We start from the raw sequence: 14,784 nt of genomic DNA on the forward strand, positions 1-14,784 counted from the left end.
CCCCCCCAACCCCCCCCCCCCCAGCGGGGGCCACTTCCTCTCCTTTATCTCCTCCTCCTCCCGTCCAACATCACCCAGTGCCTGTGGCGGTCGAGGTTCCGAACTGATCTGTGTGATGCGCCGCCAGGCCGATCCTCACTTACGGCGGCAAAGCCTGTAAGAAGCGAGGAGTCAAGCCTCACAAACACGGCATTATCTACGTTCAGGGCCACAGGCCTAAGCCGTTGGAGAACGAGCCGAAACTAGGGTTCTCGCCAGCAAGGATGAAAATCGACGCCGAGGGCGAGACGCTCGCCAAGGAGTCCCGAGTCAACTATTCAAAACTGGTTACGGTCGAGCACAACGTCAAGGTATTCTTTATCGGCCGGATTATCTCCGAGGACTGGGATATCGTCCTCGACGCTGTCGATAAATGCTGGGAGAACAAAATCCGGCACCGACGCAGGAAGACTCGCAAGTGATCGTTCCTGCTGCGCTTCCCCAAACGGCCACTACCTACGTACTACCGAACATAAGGTATTACAAGGTACCTAGCTTTTCGGGCGAGACGCAGAGAATTAAGTCTCGCCGCCACCACGTTTGCAGACCCCTTGTCTGTACCGTTGCTGTGCTATAATCCTTGTTTTCTTTTCTTTTTTAAACCAAATACGTTTCCCCACTGTGGGAGCCATTCGCGAAGGCGACGGCGACTTACTAAACTCGATACTCTGTTGCCAGTCGGAGCCCGACGATATTGACAAATGATTGGGAGGCATCCGACACCGCAGCGTTGCTCTGGCCGACGTTGCGTTGCCGGGGTATAGACCCAACGGCTGATCGTTAGACCATCTCTGCGTCCTGATCCGACTCGATGGGGAATTTCGACTAATGGTAGGTGCTGAGAAATGCTTGCTTACTCACGGGAATAGCATTCATCAACCTGCAGGAGATTCAGAATGACACCGGACTGAACGGAAGGACATGCACACTTTGACATTAGCAGTAAATGTTGGGGGAAATGGATAGGATACTGTTACCTAGAGACCAGATGGTCCTGGAGAGAACATCGACTCGGGAGGCGGCGGGAATTTTGATGACATTTATGATGCGAAGAGCGGCGATAATGGTATCCTTCTTATTACATTTGTCTTTGTCTCCCTGTCCCGTCTTTCTACCAAAACTTTCTCTTATTCTTGGCCTCCATCGTTTGTCTTCCTGTCGCCAGTTGGCATGCGACAAAAAACACCTAACTACACTTCCTACTACCTTAGCGCAATGCCATAGCCTTCTTCATAAGACCTTGGGTCTCTGTTGAGACCTAGGTATAAGGCGCAGGCTTCATATGATACCAGCGACTTATATTCCTTGAATCATGATGTGTACGCGGGAGGAAATAGAGATGGGCGTAGTAGCCAAGAGCAAGGCGGTCCAGTTATGTGGAGGAAGTCCGTCCATATGTCTGCTGACTGGGAATTGGTTATATTATGCGTTGGCCTCATTGATTCGGCCGTCTTCGGTAATAATTTATCAGAATACTCCATGCCTTGTTGTTCGACGTGTGTCCGTAGACTCAAGGATACCGCACTTGTACAACAAAAAACAGATATATTTCGGTTTACTAATCAGTGCTGGACCGAGCCTCGGCATTATCCCCCCGAAACTTACTAAGGCTATATCGGTATGTTTTGTGCCTGTGGGTCGGTATGCAACGCTATGTGGAGCCGGGGAAATACGTTCCGTTTTACTATTCAGTACTTATGAATAACCCGCGATCACTGCGTTGTATCGATCAGGCATTATACTAATCTGCTCTTCTAAAAAGTCTTTAGGCAGTTGATTCCACGCCTCTATAACTTATTCGCGTAGCCGCGTTTTCCTGTGTTGTTAATATCGTGGAAGGGAAAAATCAGGTTATTTATATTGCCAGGCATTTGTGCCTAAGGTCCCTGAAAGGCCCGATAAGCTCGATGGGTTATATTCGCAGAGCCACGTCACACACTGCTCCGAATACGGCGATACTTCTGATAGATGTATTATAGTGCTTTTCCCCCTTTTTTTGCCTATATATTTAATATCATAGACTTAAACTTTTTTATAGTCTGTAATAAATATAAGTCACACTTTATACGATATTAGTGTCCTGATATTTATAAGCCCGGCGCTCTAGCGATACGCCTCTATTCCGGTCGATCTAATAGTTATAGGCATTATAGCCTCTCCCCTTTCTGCCTCTTATTTAAAGCCCTCTTTTTAAAGCTCTTAATTAATACGATTAGAGCCTCTCTTTTTAAGTCCCTGCTCTGTTACGGATAGAGTCGTCCACTAGCCCGTCCGCCTGCCTATTATCACTAACCCCTTTAACCGCCTCTATTAATTCCTCCTCCTTCTCCTACTCTATTTAATTAGCTGCTCTTTCACGCCATCACGATAGCTTCGGTTATACTAACCTTCTCTAAGGACTAGTATTACTAGTATCTGCAGGTAATAAAAGTCGCCCTTTCTAATAAGGTTAAAGAACTCGTGGACCCGGATCTTAACGATAATAAACGCCTAGAACGCCTCTAAAATGTTAGTCCCCCTGCCGAAAGTAAGGAGGGTATTAAGGACTAAAGATATAAGCTATAGCTATTCGCCTATAACGAATATAATCAGGAAAAAGTCGCGATTAAGGCGGTGCTAGATTATATTACTACTATTATAGACCGGAGCCTCGCGGAGTCCTACGCCGGGAAAAGCAACCTAAAGGAAATCCTGCGAATCCTAAAGGCACGCCTTAGGCATACTAACACCGTCTAAAGATCACTTATTAAGCGGCGTTAGGACGATTATATATAATCTATTAGGAAAATACCTTATTAATGATGGCTTAAAGATTTCCGTAAGTTATATTAAGAGGCAAAGACGTATTAAGTTCGTGCGATCGATTCGAAGATAGACTAGCTTAACGAATTTTTTAACGCGATTAGATTAATTTCCCTGGAATAGTCGGAGGCCCGGTTTTCTATAATACGAATAGAAGAGAATAAGACTAAACTGCCGGATATTAAGCCCGTCGTTAACGAATATACTACCTGGTTACGTTATAGACACCCTCTACGTTTAGATTAGAAGCCGGGATTATTATTATTCTATATAGCTATATTCCTAGGAAAAGATAAAGAAGGTTAGTAACCGGATCGTTAATAGGATTAAAAGAATCGTTAATAGGGTTAAAGTCCTAAATAGGAATGTATCTGAAATTATCGTATTACTTAAAAGACCGGTATCTATTATAGGCTAATTTAGATATGCTCGTATATTAACCCGGCCCGAAAAGTGAAGTCCTTTAAGTTATCTAAGGAGACAGAAGAATACTATAACAGGATTATCGCTAGCTAGGATAACGAATACCAGAAGAGGTTCTAGAGTAACCTTAAAAAGCATGCCGAAAGTAAGGAAATAAGAGTTAATAGAAGTCACCCTCGAAAGACCCTTCTAAGAATTCTTCTAATTTCGTGGCTACCGGGGGCGCTATTTCAGACTCGGATTTGGACGATAAAACCGGATCGTATAGCATATATAGCTTTTTATTAATAGTAGCCGTAGCTACACCTTTTAAAAACATGCTATTAGTTAATTTCGGCACTATAAGGTATATCACTAATAAGCGTTACCTACTAGAAGACTACCGGCCCGCCGAAAAGCTTATAATATTCGATACCGGTAGAGGAGAGTCGGATCCGGTTACTAGATTCGGGACTATAAGGCTATAAGTTAAAGATCGGGATTGTTAGCCTTATATACTGATTTTAAAGGATATAGCGTATATCGAGAGATATCCTATAACTCTTATATTAGTCCTCCGCCTGCTTTTAATAGGATCGCTTATTACTAGTAGATAAGCATTAGAAATTAAGGAAAAGGGTAGGACCGCTACCCTGCTATTAAAGAACGTCAGCAGTTAGTTTGCCCTCTAACTAATGGAATAATAGAGCTTTGTTAATAGCTTAAGAGCCCCGATTATAAGCGTCGCCGATGCTCGTTTATAGTATAAGCAGCTAGGCCACGTAAGCGCCGAGGCCCTTAAATACATCACGACCGCCTATATAGGCAGCGCAGTCTATAGAGGGGACTTCCCCCTAAAGATCGAGTATAAAGCCTGCTCTACTAGTAAGGCCTGGAGGCTAGTACTATAACGGCAACCTAACTATAGGCCTACACGCCTATAGCAGTATATAGATATCGATATCTTTTCTAATAACGAGTCCTTTAATAGGCTCACGAAACTAATACTATACCACTACTCCTATATACACTTTATAGTAGGGGACTTCCTAAAGAACCTTAAGTTAGCCTTTCTATCGGCGACGTTCTTTAAACTACACATAGTAAGGCAGTATCTCTATCCTATTATAGTGATCCGTCTAGATAATAAGCAAGCCCTATAGAGTAATTTTAATAACTAGGTTTATATAAGAGGGATCCTGATTAAGAGGTCGTCACTAAATACGGCTACCCAGAACGCCGGAGCCGAACACTATAGGGCTATTATATACGCTATCGCCTAGGCCCTCGCTATTTCCTCCAGTTTCTAGTAGGATATATAGCCAGATATCGTCGTCGCCGCGATATACCTATATAATCCGATTCCACGCCGTGACCTTAGGTGAAAAGCGCCGAAGGGTTATATAAATAAGTGGGTTAATAAGATAAGTATCGAGCGTATTACGAGCACCCCTCTAGTCAGTTACATAGCAAGGTACGGTTACTATAGCTATCCATTAACTACTAACTATGACCAAGGCCGCCAGAAGAATAAAAAGCTCGCGGAGAAGGCTTATATTGGTTACTTAATCGGTTACGAGAGCACTAATATTTATCAGATTTAGGTGCTAAAGCTTGGAAGGCTTCTGCGTATAATAGACGTTAGCTTTAACGAAAAGATTATGTATAAGGATCGGAATATAAAGCCACCGATTCTAATAGAGTTTTTTAAAGAGCTAAATTTGCCGGAAGACGCTGAAAAGGACGCCCTGGAGACCGTTAGCGTGATGACGGTTTATGATTAATTCATAGTGCTATAGCAGAATACGACGATAGAGTCGTCCTAGGATATCCGGAGGCCGGAATAGCTTGAAGTAATTAAGAGAGCTAGAGTAGTTAAAGCAGTTAAATAGGTTAAATATCAAGATATTAAAGTAGTAGCTATTAAAGCAATAGAAACTTCGACTCCCTCGCCTAATTTTGGGTGGGTAGATAAGTCACTATAGCCATCGCAGCGTCTAAAACGGCAACTATAGTGGCCACGGCGGTGCCTATAGCGGTTACTCCTTCTATTATAGTAGCTACTACCGCCCGAGCTCAGGGCTCTGCTATAACGCTAGCTATAATTACAGCTATAATTATCTCTAAAACCTCTCCTATAATAACCTCTTCTAAAGCCTCTAAAATTCCGGCTTCTTCTTCCTTTTCCCCTCCTATAATAACGCCTCCGGATTCACGTTAATTAACGCCCACGGCAGCTATTCCGCCTACTACTATAATAACTGCTTACTAGCCGGCCCCTTCTACGGCTCCTTTAGCAGTAACAGCTGCTGCCTCTAATAACGATAACTCTGATAACTCCGATAACTCCGATAACGATATTAGCTCGGATAAAGATTCTTCCGATTCCGACGACTCTAATAATACCGTTACTCCGGCCGCTACCACTACTACTATAGGTTTATTATCCCCTAATTAGTTGGTTCTAGAGGATAAGATAATAGCTGCCGCTATAGCTACCGTAACGGCAGCCTCGGACCCTTTACCCACTCCTACGGTAGCTGCTTAATAGCTATCTCCACCGGCTAGCTCTTTAACGCCGGCTAGCTCTCTATCTTCGGGCTCTTTAGCGACGCCTGTCAGTCTATCCTCGTCCACGGCGGGGACCCTATCTTTAGCTACTAACAAGCTAGCAGCCTCCTCTCGGTCATAACGTAACCGCCGGCCACCGTAATAATACGCCGACTCTGCCTTCCTTTATCTTAACCGCTTTGATATACCGAGGAAGCCACTGCTACGCCGAGATATACCCGAAGAGCCTACTAATCAGAGCCAGATAATAAGGTCTCTATACAGAATGTAATGGGTTATAGCCGCCTCTACAGAGGTATAGGCTCTTATTAAGATAGGTACGTTTAAAGCAGTAAAATAGTATACTACCGTTCTAAGCCGCCTTTTAGATCTAAAATAGGTCTTTAAATATAAGGTTAATCTATCTGGCTATGTTACTAAATTTAAGGCACGCCTCTACGTTTATAGTGATTAATAACCTTAAAGCTACCTTAATGCCTAGGCCTCCACCCTGGCCGGAGGACTTTTAAAACGCTTATAGCTATCACTACCCACTTTAATCTAGAGACCCGATAACTTAATACCGTTAATGCGTTCACGAACGCCCGGCTTAACGAAGAAATCTACGTTAAAGACCCGCCGGGATAGAATATCTTATAAACCATAACACATATTACTAATAAGGCCGGATTAGAACCGTTTTTAAGCCTCCTACGCCCCACGAACCATAGGATTAGCCCGCTACGCTGATCACCTAAGCTATATCACCAGGAGCTCTCGTCTATTTTAGGTAAATATAGACTTATATAGTTAAAGGAGGACGATTACGTCTGCCGAGATAATAAACTGCTTACATTCTTCTATATTAATGATATAGTTCTGCTATATTATAAAGAGTATATTAACGCTGCCAAAGACTGAATTAAGTAGCTATAGTAGCGCTGTTAGATCCGGGATTTAGGTCTGATTAAGTGGTTCCTTAATATCTGGGTTATAAGGGATTATAAACGCCATAGACTATGGTTATTCTTTAATAACTATATTAACGAAAAGATAAAGCCGTTGAATATTATTACTAGCTGAAGGGTCACTACGCCGCTCGCCTCTCCTGATATCCTCGAGCCGAATAATAAGTAGGCGTTAGAGGACTTTATTAACCTATATCTTTAAAAGGTCGGATCGATTAATTACGCCGCTTACTAAATAAGGCCGGATATTATAAAGCCTACTTCCAGACTAGCTGAATTCGCTACTAATCTATCCAGTTAGTATTATAAAGCCGCTAGCAGGTGTCTTTAATACCTTAACTAAACGAGATCCCTCTGCCTATCCTTTAGGCCACTGGATTACGAAGAAAACCTAGCTAAATACGCCCTCTTTTATACAAGCGACGCCGCCTTTAGAGATAATTATAAGACTCGGTATAGCTCCTAAGGATATATCACTATGCCTTTTAGAGGCCCTATCGACTAGAAGGCGAATAAGTAAACAGTGAAGAAAGGCGAAGCCGTCACTGTGCAGAACGGCTTAGGCAGTGTGATCTCGGACAAGTCTTCGATAACAGGAGTGCTTAAGACCACGTAGTGCATATAACCAAAACAACATATATAATAAGGAGACCTTTAAAAGAGGTTCCTAGAGGTGCGCGCTGCTCTAATTAGGGCAACGTAGCTTAAATAAAGTGAATATAATAAACGTGGCAAAACCTAGGGTTAAAAGGATAATAATTATATAGGATAATAAGCATCCTTTATATCTAGGTAGCGTCGCCACGTATATATAATATATAAAATAAATAAAAAAGCGCACGTCTTATAACGTCACGTAACGTCCTAACGATATAGCACTGGGTCTCTGATCCACCCCTTTATAATCGGCCCTAGTTATCTTACTTATATTCTTATAGCTATAATAACTCTAAATATAATTAGGTTACCCTAATTAAGCTAAGTATAATCCAGTAAAACTATTCTAAAGACTTATTTACGCTTACGGAGAGCTAACTATATAATCCTCCTTCTCGGTATATGCTCGCCTTATAGTGGCTATAACTATATCCTCGTCCTACTTAATCCTAGTATTATACCGTAACTATGCTTCCTAGGGAATCGTATATAAAGGCGGTATATATAAAGAACTATTAATAGCGGCGTTATAGCGTATCGCGCGGTAAATACTATTATACGAGTAAACACAGTTATCTTAGGAGAATAAGCTAGGCCTGATCGGGCTAATATAAGAGTCTATAGGGCGAGGATTATATAGCCTATAGAATAGGTGGCTATAAGATATCTCGATACCCTTATCTTTCTCCTTTATATCCTTAATCTATTTACCCTGGATATTAATCTTCCTAGGCTATACTAAGACTTTCTTTAGCGATATCTAAATAATCTTATAACTATTTAAGTTAATACCAGCAAACTTAGAAGGCTTAGAGGACTTAGGAGTCTTCTTAGGGCTCTTCGTGACCTTAGTGACCTTCTTAGGCGTGACCGGTGCCGAGGGCTTCTTAGAGATATTCTTAGGCGTCTTAGGACGTACCGGGATACTAGTATCTTTTTTAGGAGTGCTCCTAATTAGCGCCTAAGTCTTTTTCTTAACCTGATTAAAGGCACCGGGGGTAGTAGGCTTAGACTTAATAACAGGCTTATTAATAGGAGTAAAACCTATGCTTTTAGGAGGAGGCGGTAAAAGGGACTAAAGAACTACTAGGACCGCTAGTGTTTTCTAATAACTAAAGCCGAGGATTACTCTAATATAAAACAGCTATTCTTCCTTAATATAACGAATATAAGCTATACTATTATTTCCGTAGTAGCGTCCCTATATAAACCGATAAATCTTTAAGCTCTAAGGGAATAGGTATCCTTCTTAGACAATAGCTTATATCTACTAGATAATAAAAAGGCTATATAAGTAATTATCTGTTTAGTAAGGACCGGGAATAATATAGAAACGGCGGGTAAGGCTAGAGACGGCCTTATTAGGTATATTAATACTACGTAGCTAACCTATAATATACTTAAATAACCGTAAAAGGCGATCTTTAGTATTACTAGTATTCTAAATACTATTATACCCGTATATACACTATATCTTTTAATCTATAATTAGGCTAATAAAGTGGTTATTAAAGTAATAAATATTAAGGATAAGGTGACTTCTCTTAATATAGTTAATTACCTTAAGCGGCTAAGGAGAGTAAATCAGCGTTCGGCTATTTAACTACTAGTAAGGCGTAATATTAATCTAAGCTACGGGACGGCTATCCCCTTATCTACGCTTAAACGTTACACGCATTATATCTTCTAGACTACCCTTCTCTAGCTACCTCTTATTCGTTAGGTCGTAACACGTCCTGAATAATAACTAAACTATAGGATAAGCATCCTAGGACCTCTCGCTAAATATACCTACTATAGGGATATAAGGGAGCATTATATTAATCGTAGCAGCGTTAAGTTCGCTATCCATAGTATTCTTAAGGAGGCCTTAGACTACGCGTATATTATCTTTAGGCTGCTAAGGGAAACCTATAAAGGGGGCAGCGTTATCGGGGACGTTAAATAAACGATACGGCAGACCTTATTAGGGGAACACCTATCGGCTATTATTAGGGTCGCTAATACGATAAGGGCGCGTGGTCTTATTAATAGTAACACGAGTAGCGGGTACGATATTAGCGGTAAGGATAGGACCGGCGGGAGCCGGCTCCTAGTAGTTAATAGTAGAGGATATAGATATTCTGAATATCTCTATTAGCCTAATCACGGTAATATATAGGCGGGGAAATATAGGATAAATATATAAGGGTAGCGGGGGGTAATAAATAGCGAAGAAATAGATAGGAGTAAGTTAGAAATAAACTTAACGATATAGAAAAAGAGAGGAAGAGAGGAAAAACGGGTTAACTAGAGCTAGTAATAGGGGATATATATCCTCTATTAACGTCTAATATTTCTAGGCAGTGCCTCCCTTATAAGACTAGCTTTAACCGGAGTTTCTATTACGGCTACTAGTTAAATAGGGTCGTGATTATCAAAGAAAGGGTAATCCTAATACTATTTATAGTTTTCGGACAAAGGTAACTTAGTGAATTAGGCGTAGGATCTAAATACGGAAGTCAGCTTATTATATAACCGATCTAATTAGTCGAAAAGATTAGATAGTACCTTTTTTATTATACCTATAGTCGCGACTACGTGATAAAGCGATATAAGGAAGGTAATCGTGAATCACGCTTAAAGCCTAATCTTTCGGTAACTTAAAATAGGCTGTTTATTTAACTACGCCTCCTTAAGTCACTAAAACTATAAATCGCTAGGCCATATCACCTATTATTAAGGGATATAAAGCGGAGGGCTGCCGGCCAGAGGCGTATCTTTTCTAGCTCTGCGTTTTTATATTATTATACGATTCGATATTATGCTTCCCTTAAACCTCTTATTAATAATAATAATAAGCTTATCGATATATCCGCTAAAGCTCTAATCACGGCGCTTAATAACCTTAGCTCTTATAAGCGTAAGAAAGCCATAGCTTATTAAGCGTTAGTCTATCTTGTACCGTGTTTCTGGTCTAAGACACGACTTATTATAGGTGCGGTTAATAAATATAATATTTTTACGATTATCTAAGATATAGTGGTAAGTTCTTTTTACGCTTTCTATTATATTACCCTGATTAGGGTAAGCTAATTTTATGGATATAGGTAAACTCGCACTTTATTTAGTACGAAGTGGCTAGTAAGGGTGGCGCTTCGTATATCAAACTAGATTTTATAGGCTAAGTTATCTAAGGTGACTCTAAGGCTACCGTCGTAGGTCAGGTCTAGGATAGCTTACTAAATCTCGCTAACAGAGATATAGAATAGGCTCTATTTAAGAAGGTAAGGTCTAGTAATAGTTCGTCTTTTTTCTATCGGCGCGTATTTATAGCTAAGGACCTCGCTAGTCCCTAAAAGGAGTATATTATAAAGACGGTGACCCGGGCTAATACGGTTAGAGCCCTAATTATCTAAGGGTTCGGAGTTATTTATAAGGTGCCGTGCTAGTGCTATAAGGAACGGTAGTCGGCTATAAGTGATCGGGTTAATAATAAGATCACTTATCCTTTTTTCGAGTATATATCGCTTTAACGTAATAATCGATTTCCGGACTATACTAACTATTATTTTTACGAGATAGCTTATATATATTATAATAATAAGCTCTGGAAGCAGTTCTATTAGTCTAATCAGGAGGCCTTATAGCCAGATAGTAACTATATAGGTATTAGTTACTCTGATCTATATACTAAAGACTTACTAATACTGTTATAGTCCGTATACGATGATAAGATATATCCGCGGCTTTCGCCTCGGTATAGTGTCTTCGTAGTAAGCACTATTACTCTATACCGTGAAAATACTTAGTAAATACACGACGTTTATAGAGGAAGGGGTCTTAAACCATAGGACTATATAATAGTATAGGTCCCTGTATTAGTGTATAAATATAAGGACGACCTCGAGAAGTTCTGTTATACTATTTAGAATAACCCAATAAAAAGGGATTAAGAAGAGACTATAAAGTGGTATTATATTCCCTTTATCTCTAGGGCTTAGGTTTAACGGTATAAGTCGGAAGTATACGGCCCTAGTAATAATAACTATAAGAATAAGCCGGAGTAAGATATAGAGAGGTGATTCGGGTAATAATTACTATAATTAGGGTAACCTTAGTATAATTAGGATATTTTTATTTTAGTACGCGGCGTAAACGGGTAAAGGAAAGGTAGATAAATAATTAATACATTTAGTGGATATATCTTTATAGTATCCACTTAGTTAGTACGTATAAATAAAAAATAGTAATAATAAAATATAAATAAAAGGAACTAATAAATAAAATAATCGGTAAAAGGGCGTGGAATAGGGTGATTAGGGTAGTAAAGGGTAAATAGGAAAGAAATAGGAAAAAGAGCGAGTTAAGGAGTCCTAAAAGTGGTGTTTTTATTTTAGGGGTATAATAGTTAGTTTTCGATAATAAGCAGATAGCGGTGCCTTATATATCCTTAGCTCTAATACTATATATAAAACTCCTATTAAGTATAGTATTACCACGATTAGGTTAACTAGGTAGGAGGTAATAGTAGGGGATAAAGTATAAGGTCCTAGTATAGTCCTTATACTTACTTAGGTTAAAGTCAGGATCTCTAGGGATATAAACTTCGACTTTTCCCGATTATATCGCTTTCCGGAGCTCCGCTTTTAACCTCTTATAATACTCGCCTAGTATATCCTAAAGTCTTACTAACCGTTATAGGAGTACGTTAATAGTCTAATTAGGGGTACCTATATTATCTTAACGCTTATTATCCTCGGCCCTAGTATCTTTATAAGTGGATTTACCTAGGAGGAGGGGTGCTTTAACTAGCTCTTTATCGATAAGGACGCCGCGGGCAGGGTATATAATTATTAATTCTTTAGCGTAATCCTTTTCTAGTATCGTCTAGTCCTCCGGCTCCTAGTATCCGTCTTTATCCTGGATGAATTTCTTAAGGCGGTCAGCGGTAAAAGTAACGCCCTAGAGTTCTTCCCCTAATAAAGTCGATAGCCTAAAGGTCTTATTATCCTGATTAGACGATATAATACGAAATAGGCTATTCTAGCGGTAGTCTAGCTTCTTATCATGGCTTATATCGATAACTAGCTTAGTATCGTATATAAGGATAAGGTCGCCGACTTAAAGTCTTTACTTATATAGGGTCCTAACTCTTAAACGGTTAATAGAGTCCGTCTTTTATTACCGTTACTTATTAACTATATCGGTAATAGTTCTCCGGTCGGCTTCTAACTAGGCAAAGGCCCTTAGGCGTAGTAATATCTTTTTTTAGGGGTCTTAACGCGGCCCTAGTCGAGTACTCTTTAAGTAAGGCAGGTTGTCTTAATAGGCGTAATAGACTTATAGCTATAAAGGGGATAAAAGGGGGTCTTTCCGGTAAATACTCGGATAGTTATACGGTCCGCGAAAAGGATTATAGGCAGGATCTTATATAATATACTACGGTAAATCCTTTACTAGATAATAAGCGTATAGGCGATAGGCTTATTTTCTACCTTATTTAGACTATTAGCGCGGGGGTAATAGGCAGAGATAACTTTATACTTTATTAGGTATACCCGATTTAACTTAATTACGCTACCCTTATTCTTAGGACCTCCGTCTATAATAATATACTAGTATAGTCTATACCGGCAGATAATATCTTCCTATAAGAATATCGCGATAGCTCGCGACGTGTTCTTCTATAATAAACGGGCTTTAACCTATCCCGTGAATATATATTAAGCTTCTACTAAGTAATACCCGTTAAGATACTGGATATTAAGACTTACCTATATAAAGGGGAGGGCTTATTAAGGCAGTTATATAACGATTAGGGGATTTTCGTATACTTTACCTCGGCGGCTCTAATACTCGGCGTATACTTCGATAACCTCCTTAGTCTACTTATAGATCCTATCCTAGGTATATAGGAGGGTAAGCTTTTAGTATATCCGGTCCCTTATATAGTAGCCTGACTCGTTATAGGCTTTCCTAATTAGGGTAACCTAAGTCTCTTTATCGTTAATCCACCTCTTAGAAGTCGAATCTTTCTTAGTAACTCTCGTCTATAGCAGACTATCCTTTATAAAAACATAGGTTAATCGATCTTTAATATAACGGGCGTTATAAGGGTCTATTCTAGAGGGTATCCGTGGGCTTATTAAATATAAGGCTATTTATTAAGAAAACTAGCTCTAAGCGATATCCGGGTCTAAAATATCTTCGGCTAGGGTAGGGTTATTAAACCTTTTATCCATATCTATATGGAAGATTCGGCTATTAATAAAGTCGTTAATATCTCTTTTCGTAGTATTATTAGCCTAATTAGACGGAGTAGCAGGTATCCTCGAATGTCTATTAGCTATAATATTCTTAGTCCCCTTAATATACTTAACCTTATAGTCGAAGAGTCGGATCTAGGTAATCCACTAAGTAATAAATACGCCGGGTAGGTCCGTGGCAGAACCACTAAGCTAGGATACTAAGGCTTAAGTATCTATTTCTAGTATAAAGCGGATTCCGTAAAGATAGTTACGGAGTCGGCAAAGCACCTTTAATACTCCCCTTAGCTCTAGCTTACTAGTATTATAAACCTTCTTTACCGGGTTTTATCTACCGCTTTTATACCGGGTAATAGCTTTTTTCCTATTAATATACTAGCCTAAGATTCCGCCCTAGCCCTTAATATATACATCGATAATAATATAGATAATACTAGCCCCTTTACTATACTCGATAATAATAAGGACCGGTATAAAGGTTAGGATAACCTTTAAAGTGTTTATAGCGTATTATTAAAGTTTACTTTATAGGAAGGTAGAACTCTTTTTTAGTAGGTCTATTAGCAGCCCCGCGATAATAGCAAAGTGGTAGATCTAGGTATAGTAAAAGGTGGCGAGACTAAGAAAAGAACGGACTTCGGAAATAGTCCGGCACTTTTACTACTTAGTTAACTTAGCTACCTTAGCCTAGTTAGGGGAACGTCTATCGGTTCCGTATATATAGCCTATAATAATAGCCGCTTTCTAATACTATTAGCTTTTAGCGCTACCTATAGTGCCTTTAATAAGCTTTATATTAAGAAGGACTTTATCGATATTACTAATATACTTAGCTATATAGCGGCGAATTTTAGGTTTAATTAGGGTACTATCGTAGGTGGTAGTCGGCCTTTTAACCGCGATATCGTTAATAAAGGGTTAATAGTATTAAGGAATAAGGTCGTAGAGGATACGGGTTATAGTATATATAAACTAGGCCACTAAGTTAGTCGCCCCTTATAGAAGGGTGTATATCCTAAAGAGTCCTAAAACCGTAGTAAAGGTCGTTAAGTCCCTTAATTCCTTATCGAGGGTAACTTAGTTATAGCCGGAGAAAAAATCTAGAAAGGAAACTATTT

The 14,784-nt window shown here is 39.7% G+C and overlaps 2 protein-coding genes across 2 annotated transcripts in view; one reads left to right on the plus strand and one right to left on the minus strand.

Annotated features, from left to right (window-relative positions):
• The window catches only part of ACRALDRAFT_1069289 (uncharacterized protein), a gene marked incomplete at both ends in the record, with an annotated part of 1,912 nt that extends 1,451 nt beyond the window's left edge, over positions 1 to 461 (plus strand). Inside the window, one exon of the mRNA XM_071017653.1 lies at positions 128 to 461. Coding sequence (XP_070878216.1) covers positions 128 to 461 — 334 coding nt within the window. The remainder of the gene's footprint in view (positions 1 to 127) is intronic.
• Positions 462 to 557: 96 nt separating this feature from the next.
• On the minus strand, positions 558 to 1,626 carry ACRALDRAFT_208251 (uncharacterized protein; the record flags this gene model as incomplete). The annotated part of the gene is made up of 7 exons (XM_071022429.1): positions 558 to 589; positions 650 to 895; positions 920 to 946; positions 1,017 to 1,194; positions 1,363 to 1,445; positions 1,516 to 1,548; positions 1,614 to 1,626. 7 exons carry the CDS (start codon positions 1,624 to 1,626, stop codon positions 558 to 560), a joined length of 612 nt encoding a protein of 203 aa, XP_070878217.1.
• Positions 1,627 to 14,784: the final 13,158 nt, after the last annotated feature.

The sequence above is a fragment of the Sodiomyces alcalophilus genome, assembly GCF_042370955.1.
Source record: "Sodiomyces alcalophilus JCM 7366 unplaced genomic scaffold ACRALscaffold_2, whole genome shotgun sequence".
Lineage (NCBI taxonomy): Eukaryota > Fungi > Ascomycota > Sordariomycetes > Glomerellales > Plectosphaerellaceae > Sodiomyces > Sodiomyces alcalophilus.